General features: G+C 36.2%; 1 protein-coding gene across 1 annotated transcript; it reads left to right on the top strand.

Moving 5' to 3' along the window:
- The first annotated feature begins 9,177 nt into the window (after positions 1-9,177).
- Positions 9,178-26,838, top strand: TAF7L (TATA-box binding protein associated factor 7 like). The gene is made up of 12 exons (XM_036016354.1): positions 9,178-9,243; positions 10,055-10,133; positions 11,924-12,057; positions 12,706-12,832; positions 13,080-13,135; positions 15,636-15,677; positions 16,546-16,618; positions 16,951-17,064; positions 17,500-17,709; positions 17,904-18,016; positions 19,179-19,238; positions 25,484-26,838. Exons 1-12 carry the CDS (start codon positions 9,178-9,180, stop codon positions 25,526-25,528), a joined length of 1,119 nt encoding a protein of 372 aa, XP_035872247.1. The 3' UTR covers positions 25,529-26,838.
- The last annotated feature ends 282 nt before the right edge of the window (positions 26,839-27,120 follow it).

Below are 27,120 nucleotides of genomic sequence, written 5' to 3' on the forward strand. Positions count from 1 at the left end.
TGAAGGAGTCTCCCAACACAGAGACAATATGCAAAATTGGGAGACTATTGTTTTCCTTTTCATTTCTTGACTCCAGGCATTTATAAAAATTCTGTCAAAATCTTAGTTGATTACTAAGCTAATGGAATACAAACTTCACTGGCAACATTACAGAATGACACTTTACAAAATAGTTTAGAAAAGGCTTTAAACAAACAAACAAACAAACAACAACAAGAAACAAAAACAAATCCTGGGGAGGGGGAGAATGATATATCAAGAAGTATCATATTATAATAATCTAAATATCCAGTTTTAAATAAAAATTATTAAGAATGAAAAAGAAGAAAAATGTATAGCTCATTCACAGGTAAAAAAAAGAACTAATATTAACTGTCCCTGAAGAAACTGAGACATTAGATTTACTAGACAACTTAAACCAAGGGCCTTAAATATGTCCAAAGAACTGAAGGAAACCAGGAAAACAATATCACACCAAATAAAGAATACCAATATAAAGATAGCAATTATAAAAATGAACCAAACAGAAATTCTGGAGTTGAAAAGTATAGTAAGTGAAATTAAAATTACATGATAGGACACAGTTTGAGTAAGATTTGAGCGAGCAGAAGAAACAAATTGGAGGTCAATCAATCCAGATTATCCAGTCTCAGAAGCAGGAAGTAAAAATAATGAAGAAAAGTTAATAGAATCTAACAGACTTTTGAAACATTCTCAAGAATACTAACAGCCCTGGTCAGTGAAGCTCAGTTGGTTGGAGCATTGTCCAATAAACTAAAAAGTTGTGCATTCAATTCCAGGTCAGGACACATACCTAAGTTGTGGGTTCAATCCCTGGTCAGGGTGTGTATGTGAGACAACTGATTGGTATTTCTCTCTCTCTCTACCCACTTCTCTCTCTTTCATTTTAAAACAATGGAAAAATGACCTCAGATGAGAGGCGGAGAAGAATACTAACATACACATAATGGTGTTCTGAGAGAGGAGAGACAGAGAGGAGGGAATAAAGAATATTTAAAAAAATAATGGCTGATATCTTCCCAAATTTGATAAACGACCTGAATATACACTCCAAGAAGCTCAACAAACCCCAAGCCAGATAAACACAAGAGGTCCATATTCAGACACATTATAGTTCAGTGGTTAAAATACAAACAGAGAATTTTGAAAGCATCACGAAAGAAGTGATAGATGTACATGAAAGCCTCAATATGATTGACAGGCTATTTGTCACCATAAACCATGGAGGACAGAAGGTAATGGGATTACATACTCAAAGTGTTGAAACAAAAAATGTCAAACAAGAATTCTATACCTGTTCAAGCTATAACTGAAGTGGATATTTAGACATTTTCATAAAAACAAAAACTGAGGGAGTTTGTTACTAGTAGATCTTCCTTACATGAAATGCTAGAGGGAATTATTTGGGCTGAAATGAAAGGACACTAGACAGTAACTCAAAACTTTATAAGGAAATAATGAACAATGACAAAGTTTACTACAGAGGTAAATCTAAAAGCCAATATTATTGTACTTTACCATGTAACTCCTTTTGTATTCTACAATATTTAAAACAAAACCACATAAAATAATTATAAATCTATGTCATTGGACATGCAATGTATAATGATGTAGTTTGTGGTATTAATAACATAAAGAGGGGAGCTACAGCAACATAAGAGTTGAGTGTTTATATGCAACTTAAGATGGTATCAATTCATTAGATTGCTATAACTTTAGGATGTTGTATGTCTTCTCCATGGTAACCACAAAGAAAATATCTATTGAATATACACAAAAAGAAATGAAAAGAAACAAAAACATGTCACTACAACAAAATCAACTAAGACTTGCTGGGTGATTTAGTTGGTTGGAGTGTCATCCCATACACCAAAAGGTTGTGGAATCTATTCCCAGTCACAGCACATACCTAGGTTGTGAATTCAATCCCCGATCAGGGCATGTGCGATAGACTATTGATCAATGTTTCTCTCCCATGTCGATGGTTCTCTCTCTCTTCCTCTCTCCCTCTCTCCCTCTCTCTCTTCCTCTCTCTTCCTTTCTCCCTACTTCTGTCTCTAAAAGTCAATGAACATATCCTTGGGTGAGGATTACAAAATCAACTAAACACAAAAGAAGGCTTTGATGGAAGAAATGAGGGACCAAAAACCATAAGGCATGCAGAAAACAAATGGCAAAATTTCAAAAGTCCTTCTTTATCAGTAATACTTTACATTTAAATGGATCAAAGTCTCCAATCAAAAGGCAGAGAGATTGGCAGAATAAATAATCATTGGGTAAAAAAGTAAATCACAAAGGGAAATTAAGATATAACTTGAGACCATTGAAAATGAAACAAAACTTATGGGATGCAGAAGAAGCAGTGCTAAATGGGAAATTTATAGCTGTATACATATTCAAAAATAAGAAATATCTCAAATCCACAGCCTTACTTTATACCTTAAAGAATTAGAAAAAGAACACATTGAACACAAGGCTAATATAATGAAAGAAATAATGATGATTAGAGTGCCACAGAGATGTACAATAGCCTGGGGGATATAGTAAACAATATTGTAATAATTGAGTATGGTGTCAAATGGTTACTAGACTTATTGCGGTAATCACTTCCTAAGGTAGATAAATGTATGTCATACATTTGAAACGAATTATTATGTCATACATTTGAAACTAATATAATATGTGTCGATTATAATAAAAAATAAACCATAAAAAGCTGAGTGAAAATAAATAAAATGGAGGATATAAAAACAATATAAAAATTAATGAAACCAAAAGTTGGTTCTTTGAAAATATCAACAAAATTGAGAAGCCTTCAGTAAGACAAAGACAAATAGAGAAATGACAAATTGATAAAACCAGAAAAGAGAGCAGGAAAATTACTGCCAATTTTACAGGAGCAAAAAGTGATTATTAGAGAATACTATTAACAATTGTATATGAGCAAATTGGACGACCATGATGAAATGAAAAAATTCCTAAAAACACAAAACTACCAAAACTTAATTAAGAAGAAAGCAAAAATCTCAACATCCCTTTAACTGATAAGGAGATTAAATCAGTATCCAAAACCTCCCCCAAAATAGAAGTTCTTAAGCAGGTAGCCTAACTGATATACTCTACCAAGCATTTAAAGAATTAACTCCAATGTTTCTCAAACTCTTTCAAATTTTATAGGGAGAGAACAATTCCTAATTGATTCTATGAAGCCAAAGTTACCCTGATACCAAAACCAGACAAAAACACTGTAAGAATAAGAAATTACAGGCTGATATCCATTTGAACATTGATGTAAAATCTTCAAAAATACTAGCAAACAGAATTCAGAAAAAATATTAAAAACATTATCTACCACAACCAAGAAGGGTTTATTTCTCAAATGCAAGATGTAATACCTTATGTGAATAAAGAGGAAAAACACATAGCATTTCAAGCAATATGAAAAAGCCATTTGACAAATTTCAACACCTTTTTATAATAAAAAAGTTCTACAAATTGAGAATACAAAAAACTTCAACATGATCAAGTCCACATATGAAAAACCCAAGGTTATCATCATACTCAATGGTAATAGCCTGGAAACTTTCCCCCTAAGACCAGGAGCAAGATAAGGATGTCTATCTTCACCACTTCTATTCAACATGGTAATGGAAATTCTAGCCAGAGCAGTGAGGTAAGAAAAAAGGCATTCAGATTGGAAAGGAAAAAGTGAACTTATTTATGTTCACATATGAAATGATCTTACATTAAAAGACTCTAAAGACTACACAAAAAAACATTAGAGCTAATAAACAAATTCAGCAATGTTTTCAGATATAAAATCAACACACAAAAATCAGCTGCATTTCTACACACTAACAATGAATAAAATGAAAAAAAAGAAAACAATTCCATTTATAATAGCATCAAAAAGAATAAAATACTTATGAATAAATTTAACCAAGAAAGCAAATGCCTTATACATTGAAAGCTATAAACATTGATGAAAATATTAAAGATGACATAAATAAGCAAAAAAAATCCTATGTTCATGGACTGGAAGACTTAATATTGTTAAGATGGAAGTACTACCCAAAGTGATCAACAATTTTGATACAATCTCTATCAAAATTCCAATGGTTATTTTTCAGAAATAGAAAAATCCATCCTAAAATTTATGTGGAACCCCTAAACAGCCAGAAGAATACTGAAAAGAAGAACAAAGTTGGAGGACTTGTACTGTTTTATTTTAAAACTTACCACAGAGCTATACGGTAATCAAAATAGTGTGGTATTAACATAAGGACAGACATATAGAAATCAAGGTTTCTGAAATAAACCCTTGCATAAATGATTAATTGATCTTTCACAAAGATGCCAAGACCATTCAACATGGGAAAGGACAATCTCTTCAACAACTGGTTTTGGGAAAACGGAATAGGATATCCACATGCAAAAGAATGAAGTTGGTTCCTTACCTTACACCGTATTTTAAAAAAGTGACTCAAAATGGATGAAAGACCTGAATACAAGACCTGAAAGTATAAAACTCTTAGAAGAAAACATAGGGGGAATCTTCATGGCATTGGTTTTGGCAGTGATTTCTTGCATATGACATCAAAGTTACAGGCAACAAAAGAAAAAAGATAAATTGGATGCCATCAAAAGTAAGATTCTGTGCCCTGGTTGAGGTGGCTCAGTGGATTGAGTGCCAGCCTGTGAACCAAAACATCATTGGTTGGATTCCAAGTCTAGGGCACATGCTTGGGTTGCAGGCCAGGTCCCCAGTAGGGGGCACATGAGAGGCAACCACACATTGATGTTTCCCTCCCTCTATTTATCCCTCCCTCCCCCTCTCAAAAAATAAATAAATAAAATCTTTTTTATGAAAGATTTTGTGCATTAAATGATACTATCAAGAATATGAAACAATCCACAGACTGGGGGAAAATACTATGTTTCTTTTTTTGTTTGTTTTGTTTCATTTAATATATCCACTGAGCCACACCAGCCAGGGCTATTCTCTTCTTTCTTTAGAAGGTGCTGGAAATTTGGTAACCAAGAAAAATTACATATGCATACGCCTGTATCTTAAGTTTCACCTCCTTCCATGAAACTCTTACCATATTTTAAGAATTTAATAAGTAATTCAAATCAAGCCTAGAATATTAGATTCTCAATTAGCGTTTTTAGGTGATTGGATTTATAAGTGAGCTCACTATGCTCCTCTCCTACACCCATAGGGATGGTCCCTGTGATACCTGTGTAAGAACTGTATTTTAAAGTTATCTAAATATTTATATCTAATTCTCTTTTTAAAGGTTTCAAAAAATAAAGGGTTTTGAAGCAGCTTTCAGTGTTACTACACAAGATAAAAATAATTAGGGAATTGGGAAGGACTGGTTATTTTAGATAAAAGAAATATCAACCTAAGGTTCACAGTTTTTAGAGGTGGATTGGCAAATGGGTTCTGAGCATCCTAGTAGCCATCATAAGGAAAGTTAATTACTCAATTCACATTGTTCATATGATTCAAAACACACAATTACTCAACTATCCCAGTTACCAAAGATATAACTTTTCTTTGAGTTACTATTAAAAATTATTTTTATGTAATAAATGCCTTCACAAGTATATACAGTAAATGAAAGCCAAATTTCATTGGCCTATTTTGTATTATAACCCTTGATGTAGTAGCCCCATGATGTAACACCAAAGTGGATGGATTCTAAAAGGGACCAAAACAATATTGCCTAGGTCTGAAGCTCTGGTAATTTAGCTTCATTGAATGAAAAAATATATCACTTATCCAGAATAAATGATTATACAATCATTTGTCTTCCCAAAGTATTTATTCCTTACAGTGAAGTTTAGATAACTGTTTGGCAGTAGAAACTTTGTGGCGTAATCGCTAACAAGCACGGTAATCTTATCCCTATGTCTTTAAGGAGGATACCTTTGACATCACTTTATGAAAGTACTGGAACCTTTCAGGTCACGTGACTGAACGGGGAGCCATTTTAGTACCTCAAGTAGGTAGATCCTGGGGGACATCCCATATGTCGGAAAATGTCTCAACGCCAACAACTTCAAAATCAGAAATTATGAGTTCCCAGGATCCCCAAATTCTTGTGGACTCTGAAGCTGAAAGTTCTGATGACTCTGACACTCAAACTGTGGGTGACCAAAGCACCCCAACTCCTGCCGGCCATGGTGCCCAAGCAGATGCCAGAACTCCTCGGGGAAGCTTAATGGAAGGGATAGGTAAGTGGCTTTACAGTTTTCCCCTCTACAAGTAAAGGATAAAATAAACAAGAGAAGTTTATTTTAACTGTGGGATCCCCTTTAGGAGAAGTAAGGCTCTGTTCAAAAGATGTAAAATAATGACTCTGTGGAAGAAAGGGGGTGGCTAATATGTTAGAGTAGCTTGGGCACTGATTCCAGTTATTCAATAGGTTTGAGGGGTGGCATATTTGTCAGTAAGTGAGGAGCAACCAAATGTGCCACCACTTTTACCAGTGCACAGCACCCCTTTTTTCACTGGTAAAAGTCCTGTGGCCACTGAGAAGGTCGCCCCTGTGTGAAGAGAATTAGCTCTACACCCTCATTCTGTGAGATACCTGAGCTGCCGCATTTCCGCTCCGCTTAGCGCCCCTCGAGTCTTTCCTCCACCCCCACCGCCAACTCCACCCTCACTCCTGTTACCCCCACCCCGGCACGCGGTGACCTGGCCTCGCCTCGAGGCCACCCGCCTGTCAGCTGGTCCAGGCGGCCCTGGAGGCGTGGCGAGGCGGGAAGGGACTGTGAGCAGTGCTGCTACCTGCCGCTGCACAGTCTGCCACCCGTCGCCCGCCATCAGTCTACATGGCTTGCCACCCAGAAGCACACTCACGCCCCCTTCGGAGCCAGAGGGGCAGAGATGCGGGTTCCTCCCATGCGGCCTTTCATGTGCCTGCGCGAGTCAGCGGAGGAGCTGGTGAGTCGGCCAGGCGGAGGGTCTCAGGGCGGGTCAGCGCCTTGTGTCAGCGCACAGTCCTTCCTTCTCTTGGCAGCTTGGACCGTAAGGTTCAAAGGCTAGGACCTCTTGCTTTTCCAGGGAAATCCGTTCAAAGTCTAGGAGCCTCGAAAGCTTAGTGCCCCAGGGATAAGGATGGAGGGGTCATTGCTTCCACACTGCATCTAGAGGCTATGAGCATGAGAAAACGCCGATTTTTGACTGATGTTGACTTGAGCTGCCTGGAGCATGTTGTCAGTCGCCTTTCACCTCGCTATAATTCTAATTCCAATTCTAATTCTACTGACGCGAGGTGGAGCTGGGAAGTAGATGGTGAAGAGAGGTCCTAATGTAATTACGTATCAAAGAGCTCTTGCTAGAAAGAAGTGGATGGATGTCTTTTCTTAAATACTATAAAACCAGTTCATTAGATAAATGAAGGTAACAAACTTTGAAAAATATTAAAAATTTCAACCCAGGTTTTCAACCTTCTCTGAAAGTTTTCGTTTTTACATTCTTTCTTTCATAAAATAGGAGTTGAGAGAAAGGCATTGAAATGAACAAAATGTCCTGGTCTTAATTCTGCTGAGAAATCTAAATGTTACTACTGATTTGAGAAAATCTTGCTTTAGCAGCTAGTTCTTCAAGTATCTCTATTTCTGCTTCCAATCTTAAGTGTTGGATACTTCTTGTGCTGTAATGGAATCTTTCCAGCCCCAAGATTTAAAAATTTAATTTGCTTTGTTTTAATTAACTTCCCCCTTATGTTTACACTGTGTGTATATAACTGTATGAAGCAGGAAGAAAAAATGATTATCACAAATAATCAGTACCTCTCTATCTTTTTTTCTCTCTCATCCTGGCTGTCTACCTTTCCACTGCTGGCCTCTCTTACGCTTTCTATGTCTTTCTGGTAGTTTCCGAAGTCACACTAAAGGACTGAAATTGTAACTGGTGAGTGATTTCACCATAATAGGGTCTCAGGCTAACTTGTACATGTTTTTAAAGAAAGGTTCCACTGTTTTTAAGTGATATTCAAGTTCAAAACTCTGACCCCAGTTAGTGGTTTACAGAATAGTAGGAGATATAAATTAATTTAATGTGAGGTATATGTATAACATTTTATAACTTGGTGTATAGTATAATGTCCTTAGAACCTAAGAAAACTTTGTCAGGTTTCATATGTATACATTGCTTTCTTTCCACTTTTGAGAAAAAGTCCCTCAGAAGTGTGGGCCCAAAACCCCAAAATATGAATCACTTTGGATATATCCCAAATAGATGGAAAATAAGATGAAACATAAAGATTAACTTGGAGAGGATTACTCACTTTACAGAAGATGCCTTTTTTAATATATAAAAGGGATCCATTTTAGGATTTCTTTAAAAATTTGTACGAGTATTTAAAATAAGTGGTGGTTGTACAGCTTGTAAGAAATAATATACCTAACATGCAAAATGTTGTTCTTATATATAGAATGCACACAATAAATGTAAGCTATCAATAAATTGGAGTTTACATTCTTTCATATCACCCTTCAGGAATGTGTCTATCCATGAAGTTAGCTGTATTCCTATACATAGCCTAATCATAAGAACCGGACTTTTCTGAAAGTTGCTCTGAACTATTTATGCTGGCTGTAGAGTCATAAAACAGTGCCTGCTCTCCCATGATCTTATTTAATTCCTACCAATCCATTAAGGTGAATGAAATATTGAAAATTAAGTTATTGTTTTCTTTTAATCATCATAAAACATTTCTGCCAGTTGTTTGGGGTTTGATATTGGACTTCGGTTGGCATTATCTATGCAGAGGCATGTAGTTTATTTCAGTTTCCCTCATGATGTTGGTGAAATTGTAGTGCTTTACTTGAGTCTAAGAATGTTAAAAACACTAAATCACGTTTCATACCAGTTTTGACTTTCTTATCATGCTTTTTGCATAAATTTTTGAAAATCTTCACATATTGTGGGAGAGATAAAATCACTTTTATAAATAATAAAGTTATTTCAAATAAGGTATTTCAGAACTACACACTCACACCATTCCAGTGAAGATTGTGGACAAAAATCTTGTATAATTTAACCAGTACTACCAGAAGTGATCAACAGGGGGAGTAAGAGGAGTTTTTGGTGACTTTCTGTTGGTTTTGTTTTTATTTTCATGAACTCAAAAACAAGAGATGAGTAATAGCCAGCATGAACCTCCTTACGAAATTGAGAACCAGTTTATATTGCGCCTGCCTCCGGTAAGAAACCTTTGTATCTCAGAGAAAATATCTTCAGTGCATAAATATTAGCTCTGCTTGGAATCTGTAGCATTTCTATTTAAGGTAGGCTTTAAAAACTGAGAACATTTGTTTCCCAGGAATCATGTTCTATTAAGCAGCCCCATCCCAGTGTATAGTCTTCCAGAAGTATTTTTTTTTTTGTCCTATATCTGCCACCTATCATGTGGGTTGGTTTCCTGGCAAACAGCTGTAACAATGGTGGATTTGGTAACTTATCACAGATACTAACAGACTGTTCTTTGGACAGCCAAGTAAAGACTCTTCTAAAATCTAAATCCTTTGTCACCTCAGAAGGACCATCACTGTGTCCTGCAAATTCATCACCATGCAAGGCTGTTGAAGCTCCTCTCCACATTGTATTAGGTTCTTCCCCCGCGTCGAAAACTGTATTCAAGTAGTAGCTCGTCTAAAAAAACTATATTAAGGATGGGTTTCAGAAAGCTATTTCCCCAAATATGGTTAGTTACTGTACTCAGTAAACTGCAGCTAAGCCTTTCCTTAGTAACTACAACTGAAGGGCAGCAGTGAGAGGCAGGAATATAGACCTGGGAGAAGGCATTAACAGTAGCTACTAAATAACAACAATGAGGTCAGAGTCAGCCTCATCCTAACTTGACTTACCCAATGCATGGAATCTCATGGTACATAGCATTGTTCCTAACATTCGGGAGGTTTGATGTTTAATTTCAGGAGGACTGTGACATACCTGTTCTTTTATCTTCCAAGTAGTCAATTCATTTTCTGATTTGTCAGTTTATCTCCTTTTTAGGAACATGCTGCTACTGTCAAGGAAATGATACACTCTGGAAGTGTTGCCATGAAGGATAAACTAACAATTGACTTATCTTGTAAGTAGTTAATATTCATTCACCATACACTGAGCAGTAATTTATTAAGGGATTTCTCTGTTCCAGGTGCTCTATGCCATACTAAGAATGTGACATAACTAGAATGTAGTCTCTGTCTTGATGGACACTAAGAGAGGCTTAAGTCACTCATCTCTTCTTTTAAGAGGAGAGGAAGTAGATACTATGCAATCTGAGTTAATTATCAGTGTGTATAAGGAGAACTTGAGGATTACCTGTGGGCTTTGAATATTGCTGATTGTCTCCTACACATAAAGCTTTGTGATTTCTGACTATGACAAATGAAAGTGCCTTCTTTGTTTACAAAGGTGATGTACTTTTCTCTCTTTTCAATAATGTTTATTAGGTTTTCTAAAACAGAGAAGTAGAACCTATGCCTACTGAAAATTTGTGTATATGTTCATTTAAACTGTGGTTGTCACTTTAGTTTCAAAGCTGCTGAAGGTTTTTTATTATAGCATGTATTTTTGTTCAGATAATTTTACATGATGATGCATGTATTTATTCCATACAACTTTTTGCTAAAAGTAAAATAAATACAGAGAAGTGAATAAAGAAGGAAAAAGCCCTAGCTGGTGTGGTTCAGTGGTGGAGTGCCGGCCTGAAATGAAGGGTCACCAGTTCAATCCCCAGTCTAAGGCACATGCCTGGCTTGCAGGCCAGGTTCCTGGTGGGGGGCATGCAAGAGGTAGCCACACATTGATGTTTCTTTCCCTCTCTCTCTCCCTCCATTCCCCTCTGTCTAAAAATAAATAAATAAATAAATAATCTTTAAAGAATAAATAAAAAAGGAAATAAAAAATGGTCCATCAGCCCAACACACTAGAAACCCTACTGGCATTTTTTTAAAAAAAGGGCAATACCAGTTTGGGGCTAGAAAATTCAAATAAGACAGAAAAGTTCAAAAGGAGGAGTGAGACTCTCCATCCCAGTGTGCCAAAATCAATACCAAAGATAACTAATATTAACCCTTTCTCCTCGTGATTCATTACAGACAAAACTTTTATGCATACCAACATTTAAATAATCTATGTTTTTAAAGTTAATTTATACCAAAAGGATTATGTCATACATGGTTCTGCATCTTTTTTTTTTTTCACTTACTGTTAGAAAATTAATTACACTCGAATCCTTAAAAGATATCCATGTTTGAGACATCTGGACAGGAATCAGAGTTGTCAGTATGTGATGTATGTGTGTATGTATACACACACACACACACACACACACACACACACACATATATATATATATATATATATATATATATATAATATACATATGTCTTCCAGTATGTGGCAATTGTGTAGACTTTTATCTTTTTGAAGCTAACTAGAGGTTATAATTTGAGACTTAATTAGTACCATTTCTAGGATCAACCCTTCCCTCACCCGACTCTTTGAAAACACTCATACATAATGACATGGCTTCTTATGCTGTCAAAAAGAATGGGTTTGAATAAATGGAGTTTGCCTTTCAGGATGAGAATGAAACATTTACTACTTTATCTACATTTAGTTCACAACCATTATGAAGAAAATTCACTACTTTTGATCAAGTGACATAAACTGAGAGAAAACAACCACCCCGTGTACTCTGCCTTCTTTTCTTTAGAGAGTTACTAATTGCATGCACAATTCTAGCGTTATGAGAAATAGTAGATTTCACTGAAAGACTAGTCTGTCCTCCAAGAGTCTTCATTATTCAAACCCTAGGAGGTTTAAGACTACATTGGGACAATGTCAACTTTAATCTTTCCTATGTCTCTTCAGCTGATGGACGCCATGCAACTGTTGAGGTAAAAGATGTCTCACTAACTGCTAAGATGGTTGACTTGCCTTGCACTATTGGAAGCCTGAAAACTCTCGACAACAAAATCTTTTATAAAACAGCAGATATTTCCCAGGTATAGACAGTTTTCTTAATCTCCTAGCTCTCACATCTTTCCAGAGACCCCCTTCTCCCTGCTTTTCTCTTTCTTTCAGTGCTCCTTTCCACTTGATGAATAACTGCTTGTGATTTCCAGTTTTTAGCTCAATTATAGAAGAATACAATGACATGTTCTGGTTTGGTGTTTTATCCAGAACTTTTCACTATTTTATTTTATCCATACAGCTTTTAGAGCTTCCTGTTTGCCATTTATAGTGACTCGTTATTTGAAAAATAAGAGCATCTGGGATTTTCTTCTGACCTTTCTGCTGTGTGCTTTTAACTGTGGAGATTTACAATGGTTCTTATTCATTATCTCTACTCTTGATTTTGTGTTTCTTTTCTAAGGCAAAATGCTAGGATATATCTGTTTTCAACATATTTCTTTCTTCTGTGATAAACACTCAAGCTAAAAATAAAAATCCTACTTAGAGTTCATATACAGTGCTGCCAAGACACAGAGAAAATGAATATGAATGTATGTAATACTTGGTTTTCTGGAAATGTCAAATAACATTGTTATCGCTTCTATGCTTAAGGGCATCTGGTGGTAAGAATGATCATGATTCATTATTAACTCAAGATTTGTGGCCATAGTCAACTTCTTTGTCTTTATTAAATGTAGATGCTTGTGTGCACTCCTGATGGTGATCTCCACTCCTCTCCCAAAGAACCAGTTACCTCTACTGATCTAAAAGGAATAAAGAAAAATGAAAAAGCGATACAGAAGAAATATGCCTGGAAGCATGGAAGTAAGTCACCAGCCCTTTCTCTCATTCTGGCTGACTACATTTATCTGCTAAATCCTAATACTTGTGAGCCAGAGACCAATTTACCACACTTACGTGTTTGGTTCATTAGGCATCTATATATTCTTAAAGAAATGAGTCATGTTCTGAGCCAGTAATATATAACATGAACTTTCTCCTTAACAAATTCAGGTAGATATGTGACTGCCATCAGTATTATATATGTTTCACCATGTTACATTTATTTCAGTTACTCCACCACTTAAGAATGTCAGAAAGAAAAGGTTCCGCAAAATGACAAAAAAGGTTAGTTGCATGCTATTTATGTGTCTACTGGGTAGATTGGAAAAGTATTGTGAGTAGAGAAAAAAGAGACAGTCCGTTGGGGATTAATCTGTTCATTCATTTGTATGTTCAGTAAACATTTATTGAGTGTGAGCTAAATGCTAGGCACTGTGTACTAGCAATTGGGAATATAGAGTAAACAAAAACCACCCTGATCCTTGAAGTTATAGACTAGTTCTTTAGGGACCTGTTTATATCTTGAATCTGAAACTTCTGCTAATGTTTTTAGTTTTCAATTGCAATATTTAGTTTTAAAGTGAACCCATCCAGAACCCAAGAATTGGGAATTGTGGTTACATTCCTAACCTTACCTTGGACTTTTAGAACCTTGGGAAAGCTATATGAATACTGTGATTTGGCTTTATTTTTTAATTTTTTTTTATTTTGAAATAATTGTAGAGGCACATGCAGTTGTAAGAAATAGAAAGGATACATATACCATGTATCCTTTACCTAGTTTTCCCCATTATAACTTTTTGCAAAGTTATAGTACAATATTACAAAAAGGAAATTGACATTATTAAAATTCACCTACCTTATTCAGATTTCTTCAATTTTACTTGTATTCCTTTGAGAATGTTTAGTTTACTTGTATTACCTGTGAATATGTTTAGTTTTATGCAGTTTTATCCTATGTGTATGTTCAGGTATCTACCTACATAGTCCAGATACTAAACAGTTCTGTCACCAAAAGGATCCCTCATCTTGCCCTTTTATAGCCACACACCTCCCACCTACCCTACACCCCTAGTCAGTCTCTAACCTCTGGCAATCACTAACACGTTCTCCATCTCTATAATTTTGTCATTTTAAGAATGTCATATAAATGGGAACCTATCCTTAATAACTGTGCAAGTCGTTGCATGTATGAATAGTTCATTACTTTTTATTACTAATTCCATAGTATGAATGTACCACAGCTTGTTTAACTGTTCACCTATTGAAAAACATCTGGGTTGTTTCCAGTTCTTGACTATTATAAATAAAACTGAGAGCAGGTTTTGGTGTGAACATAAGTGTTCATATTTTTAGGATAAATGACCAAAAGTGCGATTGCTGACTCATATGGTAGTTGCATGTTTAATTTTATATGAGACCGCTAGACTGTTTTCCAGAGATGCTGAACCATATTACATTCCCACCAACAATGTATGTGTGATCTAACTTCTCTATCTTCACCAGCATTAGGTATTGTCACTATTTTTTATTTTAGCCATTCTGATAGATGTGTAGTGATCTCACTGTGGTATTAATATGCATTTCCCTGATGGCTAATGATGTTGAACATATCCTCATATGTTTTGAGCATATTTTCCATCTGTATATCCACTTCAGTGGTGTGTCTATTATGCCTTTTGCCACATTTTCTAAATAATTTTTTAATTGTTGAGTTTTGAGAGTTCTTTTTATGTTCTAAACATTATTTTTTTTTGTCAGACACCTGGTTTGCAAATATTTTCTCCCAGTCTGTAGCTGGTCTTTTCATCTTCTTCACAGGGTTTTTCAAAGAACAAAAGTTTTTTGTTTGATGAAATCCAATTTATTGATTTTTCTTGTTAAAGATTTTTATTTTTGTGTCATCAAATAATTCTTTGCCCAACCTAGTTCCTGAATATTTTCTCATATATCTTTTTCATAAACTTGTGAATTTTATAATTAAGTGCACAATCCATTTTTGAGTTAATTTTTGTAAAAGTGCTATGTTTATTTCAAGGTTCTTTTTTTTTCTTTTACATGCCAAGTTGCTCCAGCACCATTTGTTTAAAAAGCTGTCTTTCCTGCATTGCATTTCTTTTGTACCTTTGTCAAAAATTGATTGCATATATTTGTGTTAGTCTCTTTCTGGGTTCCCTGTTTGGTTCTGTTAATTTATGTGTTGATCTCCCCACTGATATCACAATGTAGCTATATAATGTCACAAAATCAAGACTGTTACCAACTTATAGATGGAGAGAAGATGACAGACAGTGGGGGTGACTAGGGGTTGGAGGGACTGAACAAAAAGGAAAAAGGACTCATGGCATGGACAACAGTATGGTGATTGCTGGGGGGGTGGTATAAGGGGATTGAATGGTGATGGAAAAATACAATAAAGATTAAACTTAAAAAAGGCTGTTATCATTTTATTTTCCTTTGTAAACATTGCTTTAACCTTTCTAGAGCCTCTACCTTTCCATATAAATTTTAGAATAAGTTTGTCTATGTCTATAGAAAAGCCTTGTTGGAATTTTGGTAGGAATTGTGCTGAACTTATAGATTAATTTGGAGAGAATTGACATCTTTACTAATCTTTCAATCTATGGATGTGGTTGCCTTGGCTTTTATACTACACATCAAAAGCATTCATTGAATGCCTACTAAGTGTAAACTTAAGTTAAAAATAGTTTTAGAACTCTTTAAGCTTTAGTAAAGTATGACAATTGTGCTATAACTTCATTGTTTATTGTGTTTTATTTTACAGCGGGATGATTTCAAACAAGTTGAAGAGGTCAGCTTTACTGAGGTAGAGCAGCCATAATATAACTTTATTGTTTCCCCTTAGTATGTTTTATTTCATAGCTCATTAATTTCAAACAAATCAAAGAAATCATAGAGATTACTTTCAAGCCTTTCTTCTCATCTCTAACCCCCACTCTCATACACATACACTGAATTTGATTCACTGAAAAATGAATTCATTGTTTAATGTCTGATAACTCCTAGAAGAAATGATACAATTTGACAATTTGTCCAGTAACCCTGTTTATTCTAATTTGCTTTTTTCCTCTGATATTTATTTTAAAAGCCATTTCTTAGAAGCCAAGATTCACTTTTACTAGCAGTTGTTTGCAATTGCTTATTCCTTCTCAAAGTTTTAATTTCTATTTGTGGCATGATGGATCAGTTGCTGTGGAGGTAACTGTCTAAAGCTGGATATATGGGAGAACCCATAGCTAGGACCCTTTTTTAAAATAGGAAAACCTCTAATAATAAAGATGTAAGGAAGTGGAATCTGAGAGTTTGGATCTCTAAATCAAATTAATTCTAAATAACACATAAGGAATTATAGTTATTTGCCAATGTAGGTCAGGGCAAATAATAACTCAGGCTTAAGGGCTGCACCCCTGATAGAAGTCTTTTACATAGAGTTGCAGATTGAAAAGATTAAATGTTTCAAGTAATTTGGGGGGAAAATAAGCTTACCATACAAAACTGTAGCTCCTGGTCAAAATTCCTCCATAAATAGTATTACTTAAAGTACAAATTTGGATGGGTATCTTAGAGAGAGTTAATTATTTAAATTTATTTGTGTGTAGGAAAAGAGCATTCATGGGAAACACAGAATGTTAAATGACACTACTGGTATTCCTCCTGCCCCAACTCTGGTCCAGTACACTGACTCTCCTGATGTGGAAAAGGAAGTGAAAAGACTGCTGTGTTCTGATGCTGAAGCTGTCAGTGTCCGTATCCTTTTATACTAAATATGTTCTGTGTAGCCTGTTCCATCCCATATGCACTTGCTGACAAGCCCTCACTTCTGGTATTTGTGTGCTGATTTTGATGTATAGAACATATCATTTTTGGAAATTTTATTTTCTACCTAGGAACAGTGAATCCATGTAATAAATATTTATTTACTTGTTTAATTCAATATGAGGCACTTCTTCATACTAGGAATCTAGATAGAGAGGCCTGAAGTTGGATTAATATAAGTAGCACTTTCAGCAGAGCCTCTTCCCTTTCAACATTGTCTTCTGCTTTCTTTCTGCCTTTTTCTTTGACTACCCCTCTTTCAGAATGGGAAGTCATTGCTGAAGGTGAAACCAAGGAACTAGAAAGTAAAGGCTCCATTCCAAGCTTTGAGATATCTCCAGGAACAAGTGGCTATAAACAGGATCATAGCTCATCAGGTACATTAATAAAAGCAAAAAACAGGAGCTTCAGAGAGGGTAGGTGTTGACCCTGTGTAAGACAATTCTCCATATTCTTACAGGATAATTACAGGAAAAGGATGGCTTTGCCCTTCTTTCCTCTTATTGGTCCCTTAGTACTTTGTAGGTTTTAGATTGGGGTTCTAATCTCCCATCAGTCCCTCATATTCTAAATTCTTATGGGCCCTTAGAATATCTAACTATCTTGATCATTGAATACATGAATGAATGTTACAGTGTTTTGTATTTCCTGTCCTTGTTTTTTGAAGGGAATAGTCTTCCTACATGAAAATTACTTATAAAATTCATTGGTTGCCCAGTAAACTTGAGGGGAAGGAGTATAATTGAAGCTGGAGTGGGAGTCATTTGAAAAGCTTCAGGTAGTTTCACCTTCTTCCTGCTTAAAACCAATAGAATATCATAGGCTTCGGGAGATGCTCAGTGATTCTAGCAATAGCAGTGATGATAAGGACAAGGATGAAACTGATGAGGAGGAGGAATTTTACTATGATGATGAGAATGAAGAAGATGAACAGTATTATGAAGAGAATCTGCAAAGGGAGCTACAGGCCAAGTTAATTGAATTTGGCCAGTGTGAGTCAAAGGAAGGAGCCAGTTCAATAGGTAAGTTAGAAGAAAAAACAATGGGGTGGGAGAGAGTGGATGGTAATGCTAAAGACTGACTCTAAACATTAGATGCAAGGCTAAGTTTGAAAAGTTATTGCACAGATATGTAGTAGGATTTTAGTTGATTTGGATTTCAGTACACTAGTTTAAGCTGTGTTTAGAAACATAAAGTGTCTGTCTATCTCTGTTAGTCATGGAAATTCAGAAGCATATTCATTATATGGAGAAAAAGCTCCAAGAGATTCAGTGCAGAGCACAAAGACAGAAAGATCTCATCAAGAAAGTGGAAAACCTGACACTCAAGGTAAATTCTTGTTGGTTGGTATAAGGTCTTGGTATCTTACTTAAATCCCATCTTGTGTTTCCACTTATGTCCTCTCTGAGCAGCATTCTTGTTCACTCATGAAGCTAAACAAACTCTTTGAAAATCCCTAATAATGGATAGTCCCATTTACTTTTATCTGAGTAATTTTGATCATCTCATCTCAGCATTTTTGGGGAAGGGGCCAGGAAACTTGCGCTAATAATTGCCAATATTGAGCATTTCCTATGTGAAAGGCACATAAAAAGCTTAGCGTTTTACACGAATCATCTCATTCCATCCTCACATCTCTGAAATATAGGTACTGTCACTATTCCCATTTTATAGATAAGTAATTGAATTTCAAAGATGTTAAGTAACATGCCAAGGAGCACAGAAAATGGTAGGACATAGACTGAACCCTATTTGTACCAAAATGTATGCAGTAAATGAGAATTAACTAAATTTGTTTTTAAATTTTATGATGCATCCTTGAACAGGAATAAATATCTAGATTTATTTTTATTAATACAAATTTTAACAAAAGGAAAATGTGTGTTTATACCATGTTTGCTTTCCTATCTATAGTGAGGGAAATTCAGAAGCATCCAGAGAATTCCTTGCCAGGTTTCATTTTCTGTAGAGCTGTAGTCATCAAAAGAGAGCAAAATGACATGAAACTGTACTTACTTAAAGTGTTATCCTTTAGAAAAACTAAGTGAGATAATAGATGTGGACATACTTTGAAAGACACAGATATATGGTATATTATGATTATTGCAGCATTCAATACTAGCTAAGAAGAAATATTCTGCCCAAGTGCAGGAAAATGAAGGAGTGAACACCAAGTTCCAAGCCACCTTTTTAAATAGTTCACCACAGTCAAATGATTTGTGCTAAACTAGAACAATGTAACACTAAGGTGTTCCAACCATTTATTTTAGAACAAGATAAAATGTTGTGTAGGCTATATAAAATCAAATCGATGGTCTTGTAGTTAGGGGATGCAGTTTTTATATTCTAAGTCCTTTAAAAAAAGTTTGCTCTTCTGTTATGAAGGACAGTTTTCTTACTTATCAAATTATTTGCCACACTCTGTCTCTCTTGATCCTTTTTTTTTTTTTTTGAGACTTGGCATGTATCACTTATACATTTTGTTTTTCAGAATCATTTACACTCTGTGTTGCAGCAGCTTAAGTTACAGGAAAAACAAAAAAATGAGCAGGTAAGAAATGTGTTTTTAAATCAAGCAAAAATATTTGATACAAAGAATATCCCACCTTTAATTTTATTGCTGGTTGTTCTTTATAGTAATATTAGTGGTCAGATCTTCTAAATGAAGGTAGCAGGTTGGAACAAGACCTTTATGAAAAATTCACTCATTTAACAGATATTGAACATCTAGTAAGTGAAAAGCCCTGGATGTATACACAGTGGTTTTTTTAATTTTATTTTTTCAATTACAGTTTACATTCAATATTATTTTGTATTAGTTGCAAGTGTACATCATAGTGGTTAGACAATGAATGATATACTTCACAAAATGTTCTCCCAGATAAATCTAGTACCCATCTGATACCGCACATAGTTATTAGAACATTTTGACTATAGTCCTTTTGCTGTACTTTACATCCTCTTCACTGTTTTGTAACTACCAATTTGTACTTCTTAATTTCTTCACTTTGAATAAGACAGATACAGTTCTTGTCCTAATGAAGCTAAGAGTCTAGCAGGGAAGATTTGACAGTAAACAAATTATACAAATTTAAAAGTACAAATCATGAACAAGTGCTGTGAAAGAGAAAAAAATCATTGGTGTTATTTGAATAAAGAGAATCCTGACTTAAATTGTGTGTGTGTGTTGGGGGGTCAAGATCAACCTTTCTGAGGAAGTCATATTTAGGCTAAGACATGGAAGGTAAGTGCAGCCTAAGAAGTAATGGGAAACACTTGGGTGGGACATATTTCAGATTCCACATTGGGAAAGAACTTGGCCACCTCGAACACCTCTGGAGTATTTAAAGAAAGGAAAAGAGTGACAACAAAAGGTTGGAGAAGTAGGCAGAGGCCATATTGTATGGTCTCTTGCAGGCCATGTTAAGGATGATAGGTTTTAGTCTTAAGTGCAATTGGAAGTCTTTGAAGAGTTTTAAGGAGGAGACTAACATTTAATTTAAACTTTTAAAAGATCACTCTGGTCTTGGTTGGTGTAGCTAAGTGGATTTAGTGCAGGCCTGAGAACCAAAGGGTCACCAGTTCGATTCCCAGTCTAGGGTACATGCCTGGGTTGCAGGCCAGGTCCCCAGTAGGGGGCATGTGAGAGGCAATCACACACTGATGTTTCTCTCCCTCTCTTTCTCCTTCCCTTCCCCTCTCTCTAAAAATAAATAAATAAAATCTTTTTTAAAAATAAATAAAAGATCACTCTGATTCTTATGTGGAGAATGCATTGTAGGAAGGCAGGACTGGAAGAGGGAGGCCAGTTAAGAGGCTATGTGGTAGTTTAATAAAAGATGATGGTAATTTGGACTAAAATGGTGGCAATGGAGATGGAAAGAACATATATAATTTTAACTGAAATATCAATATTTTATAACAGCTTTATTGAGATATAATTCACATACTTTACAATTCACCCATTTAAATTATACAATTCAATAGCTTTCAATACATTCACAGAACTGTGCAACCATTACCACAATCAGTTTCAGAACATTTTCATTATCCCCCAAAAACAATTGTACTCATTACCATTCAGTTCCCATTTCTTCTAAATCGCTCCTACTTTGTACCCTTAGGCAACCACTAATCTACTTTCTACTAGTCTACTTTGCCTATTTTGGCTGCTTCATATAAAAGGAAACATACATAGTCTTTTGTATCTTGCTTCTCTCACTTAACATAATGTTTTCAAGGTTAATCCATGTTATGGCATGTATCAGTATTTTATTTCATTTTATGACTGAATAATATTCCATTGTATGGATATGCCATTTTGTTTATCCATTTATCCATCAATGGATTTTGAGCTGTTTCCACATTTTGGTTATCATGAATAACACTTCTATGAATATTCATATATGAGTGAATGCATTTTAAAGGTAGAATTGATGGGACCTGGGTAAATTATTGGGTGTTAAAGGAGAAGGAAGTGTTAAGGATGTGTGCCAGATATCTAATTCAAGTGACTGTATTATTTAACGTCACAAGGAAGTGATCAGAGTGAACAAGGAGGGCAGTGTGTGATGAGGGACAAATATAATGTGTGCTGACTCCAGCCCTATAATATTGAGGTTAACAGTTTTGTAAAACTATATTTCATTGATTATGCTGTTACAGTTGTCACATTTTTTTCTTCCCTTTATTCCTCTCCACCTGCATCCTCCCTCCCACCAGCATTCTTCCCCCTTAGTTCATGTCTATGGATCATACATATAAGTAATTTGGTTTCTACATTTCCTATACTATTCTTAATGTCCCCCTGTCTATTGTGTATCTACCATTTATGCTTCTTATTCCCTGTACCTTTTCCCCCATTCTCACCCCTCCCTCTCCCCACTGATAACCCTCCATGGGATCTCCATTTCTGTGATTCCATTCCTGTTCTACCTGTTTGCTTAGTTCATTTTTGGTTTTGTTTTTTATAGGTTCAGTTGTTGATAGTTGTGAGTTTATTGTCATTTCACTGTTCATATTTTTTATCATCTTTTTCTTAGATAAGTCCCTTTAACATTTCATATAATACAGATTTGGTGATGATGAGCTTCTTTAACTTGATCTTGTCCGGGAAGCACTTTGTCTGCCCCCTCCATTCTAAATGGTAGCTTCATGCCATTGTTGGAGAGAGTAATCTTGGATGAAGGTCCTTGTCTTTCATGACTTGGAATACTTCTTTCCAGCCCCTTCTTGCCTGCAAGGTTTTTTTTGTTTTTTTTGTTTGTTTGTTTGTTTGTTTGTTTTTTGAGAAATCAGCTGATAGTATTATGGGGACTCTTTTGTAGATAACTGTCTCCTTTTTCTTGCTGCTTTGAAGATTCTCTCCTTATCTTTAACCTTGGCTAATGTAATTATGATGTGCCTTTGTGTGCTTCCTTGGGTCCAACGTCTTTGGGACTCTCTGAGCTTCCTGGACTTTCTAGAAGTCTATTTCTTTTGCCAGATTGGGGAAGTTCTCCTTCATTATGTTTTAAAATAAGTCTTAAATTTCTTGTGCTTCCCCTTGTCCTTCTGGCACCCTTATGATTCGGATGTTGGAACATTTAAAGTTGTTGCAGAGGTTCCTAATCCTATCCGCATTTTTTTTTAATTATTTTTTTCATTCTGTTCTGGTTGAATGCTTATTTATTCCTTCTGGTCCAAATCATTGATTTGAGTCTTGGTTTCCTTCCCTTCACTGTTGGTTCCCTGTATATTTTCCTTTATTTAACTTTTCATAACCTTTACTTTTCCCTCTATTTTGTGACCATACTCAACCAATTCTGTAAGCATTCTGATTACCAGTGTTATGAACTGTGCATCTGATAGGTTGGCTATCTCTTCATCACTTAGTTATATTTTTTCCTGGATCTTTGATCTGTTTTTTTCATTTGGACCATATTTTTTTATCTCGGTGCCACTTATGTAGTAAGGGGTGGAGCCTTAGGTATTCACCAGGGTGGGGCAACCCACATTGATTCATTGTGGTGGTGCTGTATGTGAGGGAGGGATCTGAAAGGGAACAATGCCACCTTCTTGGCTCTCAGCCAGCTTTCATTCACTTCCCCAACTAACCACAAGCAAATTGGGCCCTTCTGGTGGTGATTCCTGGGTGGGTGGGTTTGTGTATGTTCTAGGACCCAGTGTGTCTGTCCAATGAAGTCTCCTGTGAGGCTTGGAGTTTCTCCCACCACTGAAACCCCCACAGGTTTTTACAGTCAGAAGTTCTGAGGCTTTCTTTTTCCATACTGGAAACCCTGAGCTGTGCAGTCTGTCTGGCTCCCTAGTTGTTTCTCCTGATTTATCCACACACAAATATGGGACCACACAGTCCTCCAGCTCCCACTTTGCGGTGTGTCTTCTCCATGCTGGCTGCCCATCTCTGCTCCTCCTATTGGTCTGAATGAATATTTCTTCTTTAACTCCTTGGTTGTTGGACTTCCATACAATTAGATTTTCTGGCATTTTGGGTTATATTTTTGTTTTTGAATTTGTTATTGTCCTTTTATTTGTGCAAGGAGGCAAAATGTATCTACCTATGACTCCATTTTGGCTGGAAGTCTGAGGGTAACAATTTTGAAGAGACTGGAGGTCATATTATGAGGATGGGTTTAGCATGGGGCTCTTAAGGTAGAGACAATGCTATTTCACATCCCCATCCAACAAGGCCAGGGAAATTCTTATGTTCTGTATCTTCCCCTCCCTTCAGCAAATCACTAATCCAACTACTCCTTATAAACAACCATATAAATGGTTAATGCCAAGATTGCTTTAGCATCCACTAAGCTTTCATCAATGTAAGTAGTTAGTGTTGGGGAGTGCTATTGATATTTTCAACAGGAAAAGATAGCTGTAAACTTTATTCACTCAAAGCCCTTTATGTTAGCTCACTTATTTAATGTAGATTTCTTGGGTGCCTACTTTGAGCTAGGTTATGCAGGGAGCTACAAAATGCTTACATCACACTCTCTGCCTCCAGTGGAGGAGAAATCCATGAGGGGGATGGCAATTTAAAGGAATGAGAGTTTACTTTGTCCATGGAGATTAAGGAATACTTCATGGAGAGATGGTGTTTGAGGCCATAAAAAGTGGGTAGGGTTTTACTAAGGAAATTAAGAAAGAAGGCATTGATGCTAGACTATAAGAGTTTAGATTTTTGATGATGGTCATGATGAGCCATCAGAGGGGTTTTGTTGTTGTTGTTGTTTTTTAACCTGGGGAGCAATTCAGGAAGATTTCTCTGCCAGCAGTATATAAGAGAAATTAGAGTAAGGAAGACTGGAGGAAGGTTTAAGTGATAGAAGGAATCATACGCCAATAATTGATTAGATTTATAGGAAAAAAAGAGTAACAAAGAGGAGTCCAAATCTGGGTAACTAGAATATGGTGTGCTACTTAACAGAAATGGAGACAACAGGAAGAGGATTGTTGGGGATGGGGAATGGAGAATATGATTAGTTAAGTTGGAAGCACTCTAAAATGGGAGATTGGAGAGTGGTTCATGCATAGAAATGACCACTGAATCTGTGGGGATAGATGAGTTACCCAGGTTGGCTGTTCAATAAAAGTCTGAACCTAGGGAAAAAGCTCTTTTTAGAGGGTGGTGGGAAGGGAAAGAGCCCCAAAAGAAAAAAATTGGAGCAGTCAGTGGTTGTAATCACAGTCAGCATTGGAGTGAAAAAAAAAGCCTCTTACTGCAGGTGGCAATTATAGCAGTTTTGGTAGGTGGTGTGGAGCACAGGATCATTTTTGTAATGCTCTATTCTTTTTATTTCACAGAACGAAAATGCACACTGGTATGAAATGACCTAAATTGAATAATATTTATAAATCATCTTCGCTGCAAAGACAGTATAACTCAGTGTTACTGGCCACTTTGACATTTTAAGTAAAAATAAATAAATAAATCCTATACCACAAAAGGTTCAGGGCTTCTGTCTTAGAATGCATCAGGATAAGTAGAATACCATCAGGCTCCTTGATTGGTCAGGACTCTGAACCGGTTTCCAAGTGTCTCTTAATGTGACAAGAAGCAACAGCAAAGACCTGGTATAAGACTCAGTGTGTTCAGTGAGACAAGAGACTCTCCTAACCACCTTATCTTCTGACTCTTAGAATAATGACTACAGTGATTCCATCTCTTTTGTTCCTACACTGAGCTGTGACCTCTGTATGCTCCTTCCAGAAGTAAAAATTCTTAACAGCAACCACATTTAATTTTTTAGCCTATTCAATTTTAAGGCTTCCTTTTATAAGTTTGCTATAATAAAGACAATATCACAGTTGCAGCATTGTGTATGCAGTCTTTTTTAAAATCCTCACCTAAGGATATGTTTACTGATTTGAGAGATGGGGGGAGGGGGGGAGAGAGAGAGGAGAGAGAGAAAAGGGAAGAGGAGAGGAGAGAAGAGAAGAAAAGAGACACATTGGTTTGAGAGAGAAACATCAATCAGTTGCCTCCTCTAGGCACCCTGACTGGGGACCAAACCTGCAACTTTGATCCCCAGGGCAACTAGATATGTGCCCTAACTAGGCATTGGACCTGCAACATTTTGGTGTATGGGACGATGCTCCAACCAACTGAGACACCTGGCCAGGGCTGTGTATGCATTCTTGACTATGGCACAGTTCTTTGGAACATTACAAGACTAAGATAACCATATAAATGTCAAATTATAGTTGTTCTTTTTTGGTTCATATAAGTAAATTCTAAGTCAAGTAGTGGAACTTAAGATTTCAAATTAATTTTTCATGTTTTTCTGCCTGTCCCTACAGATCATTTCCCTCCAGGAAAAACTGAAATACTTTATGGAGAACTGAGATCTTTCAGCTTGGCATATGAACATTGGATTCTCCAAACTGATTGAAGACTGCGTGAAACTGGATGTTTCTGTTTGTTTCACTGCCTTATGTTAAATCATTTGTATTTGTTTCTCTGAGCCTTTCTTCTTGCTAATAATATTTGAAGTTTATAGTAGTGTAGAAAGGGACAGAATATTTAAAAAGTAGTAGACCTAATGACCCAACTCAACTATGGGCCTTTGCTTCTCTTTATGAATTTGAGAATTATTTGTATTGCTCTGTTCTAGGTGCCATAAGATGATTCAGCCATGCTTGCCAAAGACAGATAGTATAGCCTGAAGGGCATGTAGCTGGTTTGCATATGTTTCAGCTTCTCTTTCTGTTTGCTTTATATATTTTCTAAAACATAGAACAAATAAAGTCATTTCTACTAAGGGCTAGGACTGGCCACAGTGAATTTAAGTGCCTACTTCGTGGCAGCTGATAGTAAGTGTGTCTTATCTCTGTTCAGGTGATAGAAGCTGCTTTCTTGCTCAAGGATGATTTTTTTTTTTTTACTTTTATTAGCATCTATTTTATGCTGAATTTACTCCCAGGCCATACAATTTTGTGTTTTGGGGGGGATATTTTTTCCTTCTGTGTAACTTCCTCTTCTGGTTTAGGAACAATCTGCTCTTTTCAGTAGGATCATCTCAGTGTGGCAGGGAGAGCTCATGAATGGGTTAGACCACCCATGAGCTCTGTAAGTTCTGCACTGCATCTTGGGAGATTTGTTCACTTGGATGTACTCAATAACCAGAGAATCTACATCTAAACCCTTAAGTTCAGCATTACTCTCTGCATTTTGAAACATGGAGCAAAAAATCAGCACTATTTTAGGGCTGTGGACCCTGTGTCCAGCCCTACTGTTTGGCCTGGGCACATCTACCAGCTCCACCATTATAACAATGCAGTTGCACACGTTGCTTCTGTAAAGTGACATCTTTCAGATACTTGTTGGTTTTTCAAATATGCATACCTTTGTTTGGTGGCCTGGGCAGTTTCATGAGTGTTCTTAAAGTGAACAGGAAGATTTGATCCTCTTTATTTGCATGGTTTTGCAAGGTTTTCTAAGTCAAGTGAATAGTAAGCCATTTTCAGAGGTCACCTCAAGCCACTTACCAGAGAGTTGGGGATGATTTCTTGCCACTATCTTTGTTCTGCTGTTGTGTTTTTAGGACTGTGTCCCATTGTTATTGCCAGCTAAGAGAATAGTTACAGAAGAGATGAAATTCCAAGCTGTTCTTATTCTGAGTCTCTTCATCCTAACCCCCATCAGAAAGGGTTAGGAAAAACCAGATGCCTGTGAAGACTCCCTTAAAAACCATGGGTGAGTTTATTTCTTCAGCTGTATTCTTAAGATTTTCTACTCTGTATTCTTTAAGCAATAAATAAAGTCCTTATTTTAAATGGATTGCTGTCACATTATTAAACTACTCACACAGTGAATATACCCATATTCAAAAGGAAACTGGAGAGACAAGCAGTGAACTAGGATCAGGAAATGTCATAAAATGCTGCCAGTATTGGGTCTCCTAAAAAGAAAATCATCCCATATTAATCCTACAGCA

This window comes from Phyllostomus discolor, chromosome X, assembly GCF_004126475.2.
Source record: "Phyllostomus discolor isolate MPI-MPIP mPhyDis1 chromosome X, mPhyDis1.pri.v3, whole genome shotgun sequence".
In the NCBI taxonomy this organism is placed as follows: Eukaryota; Metazoa; Chordata; class Mammalia; order Chiroptera; family Phyllostomidae; genus Phyllostomus; species Phyllostomus discolor.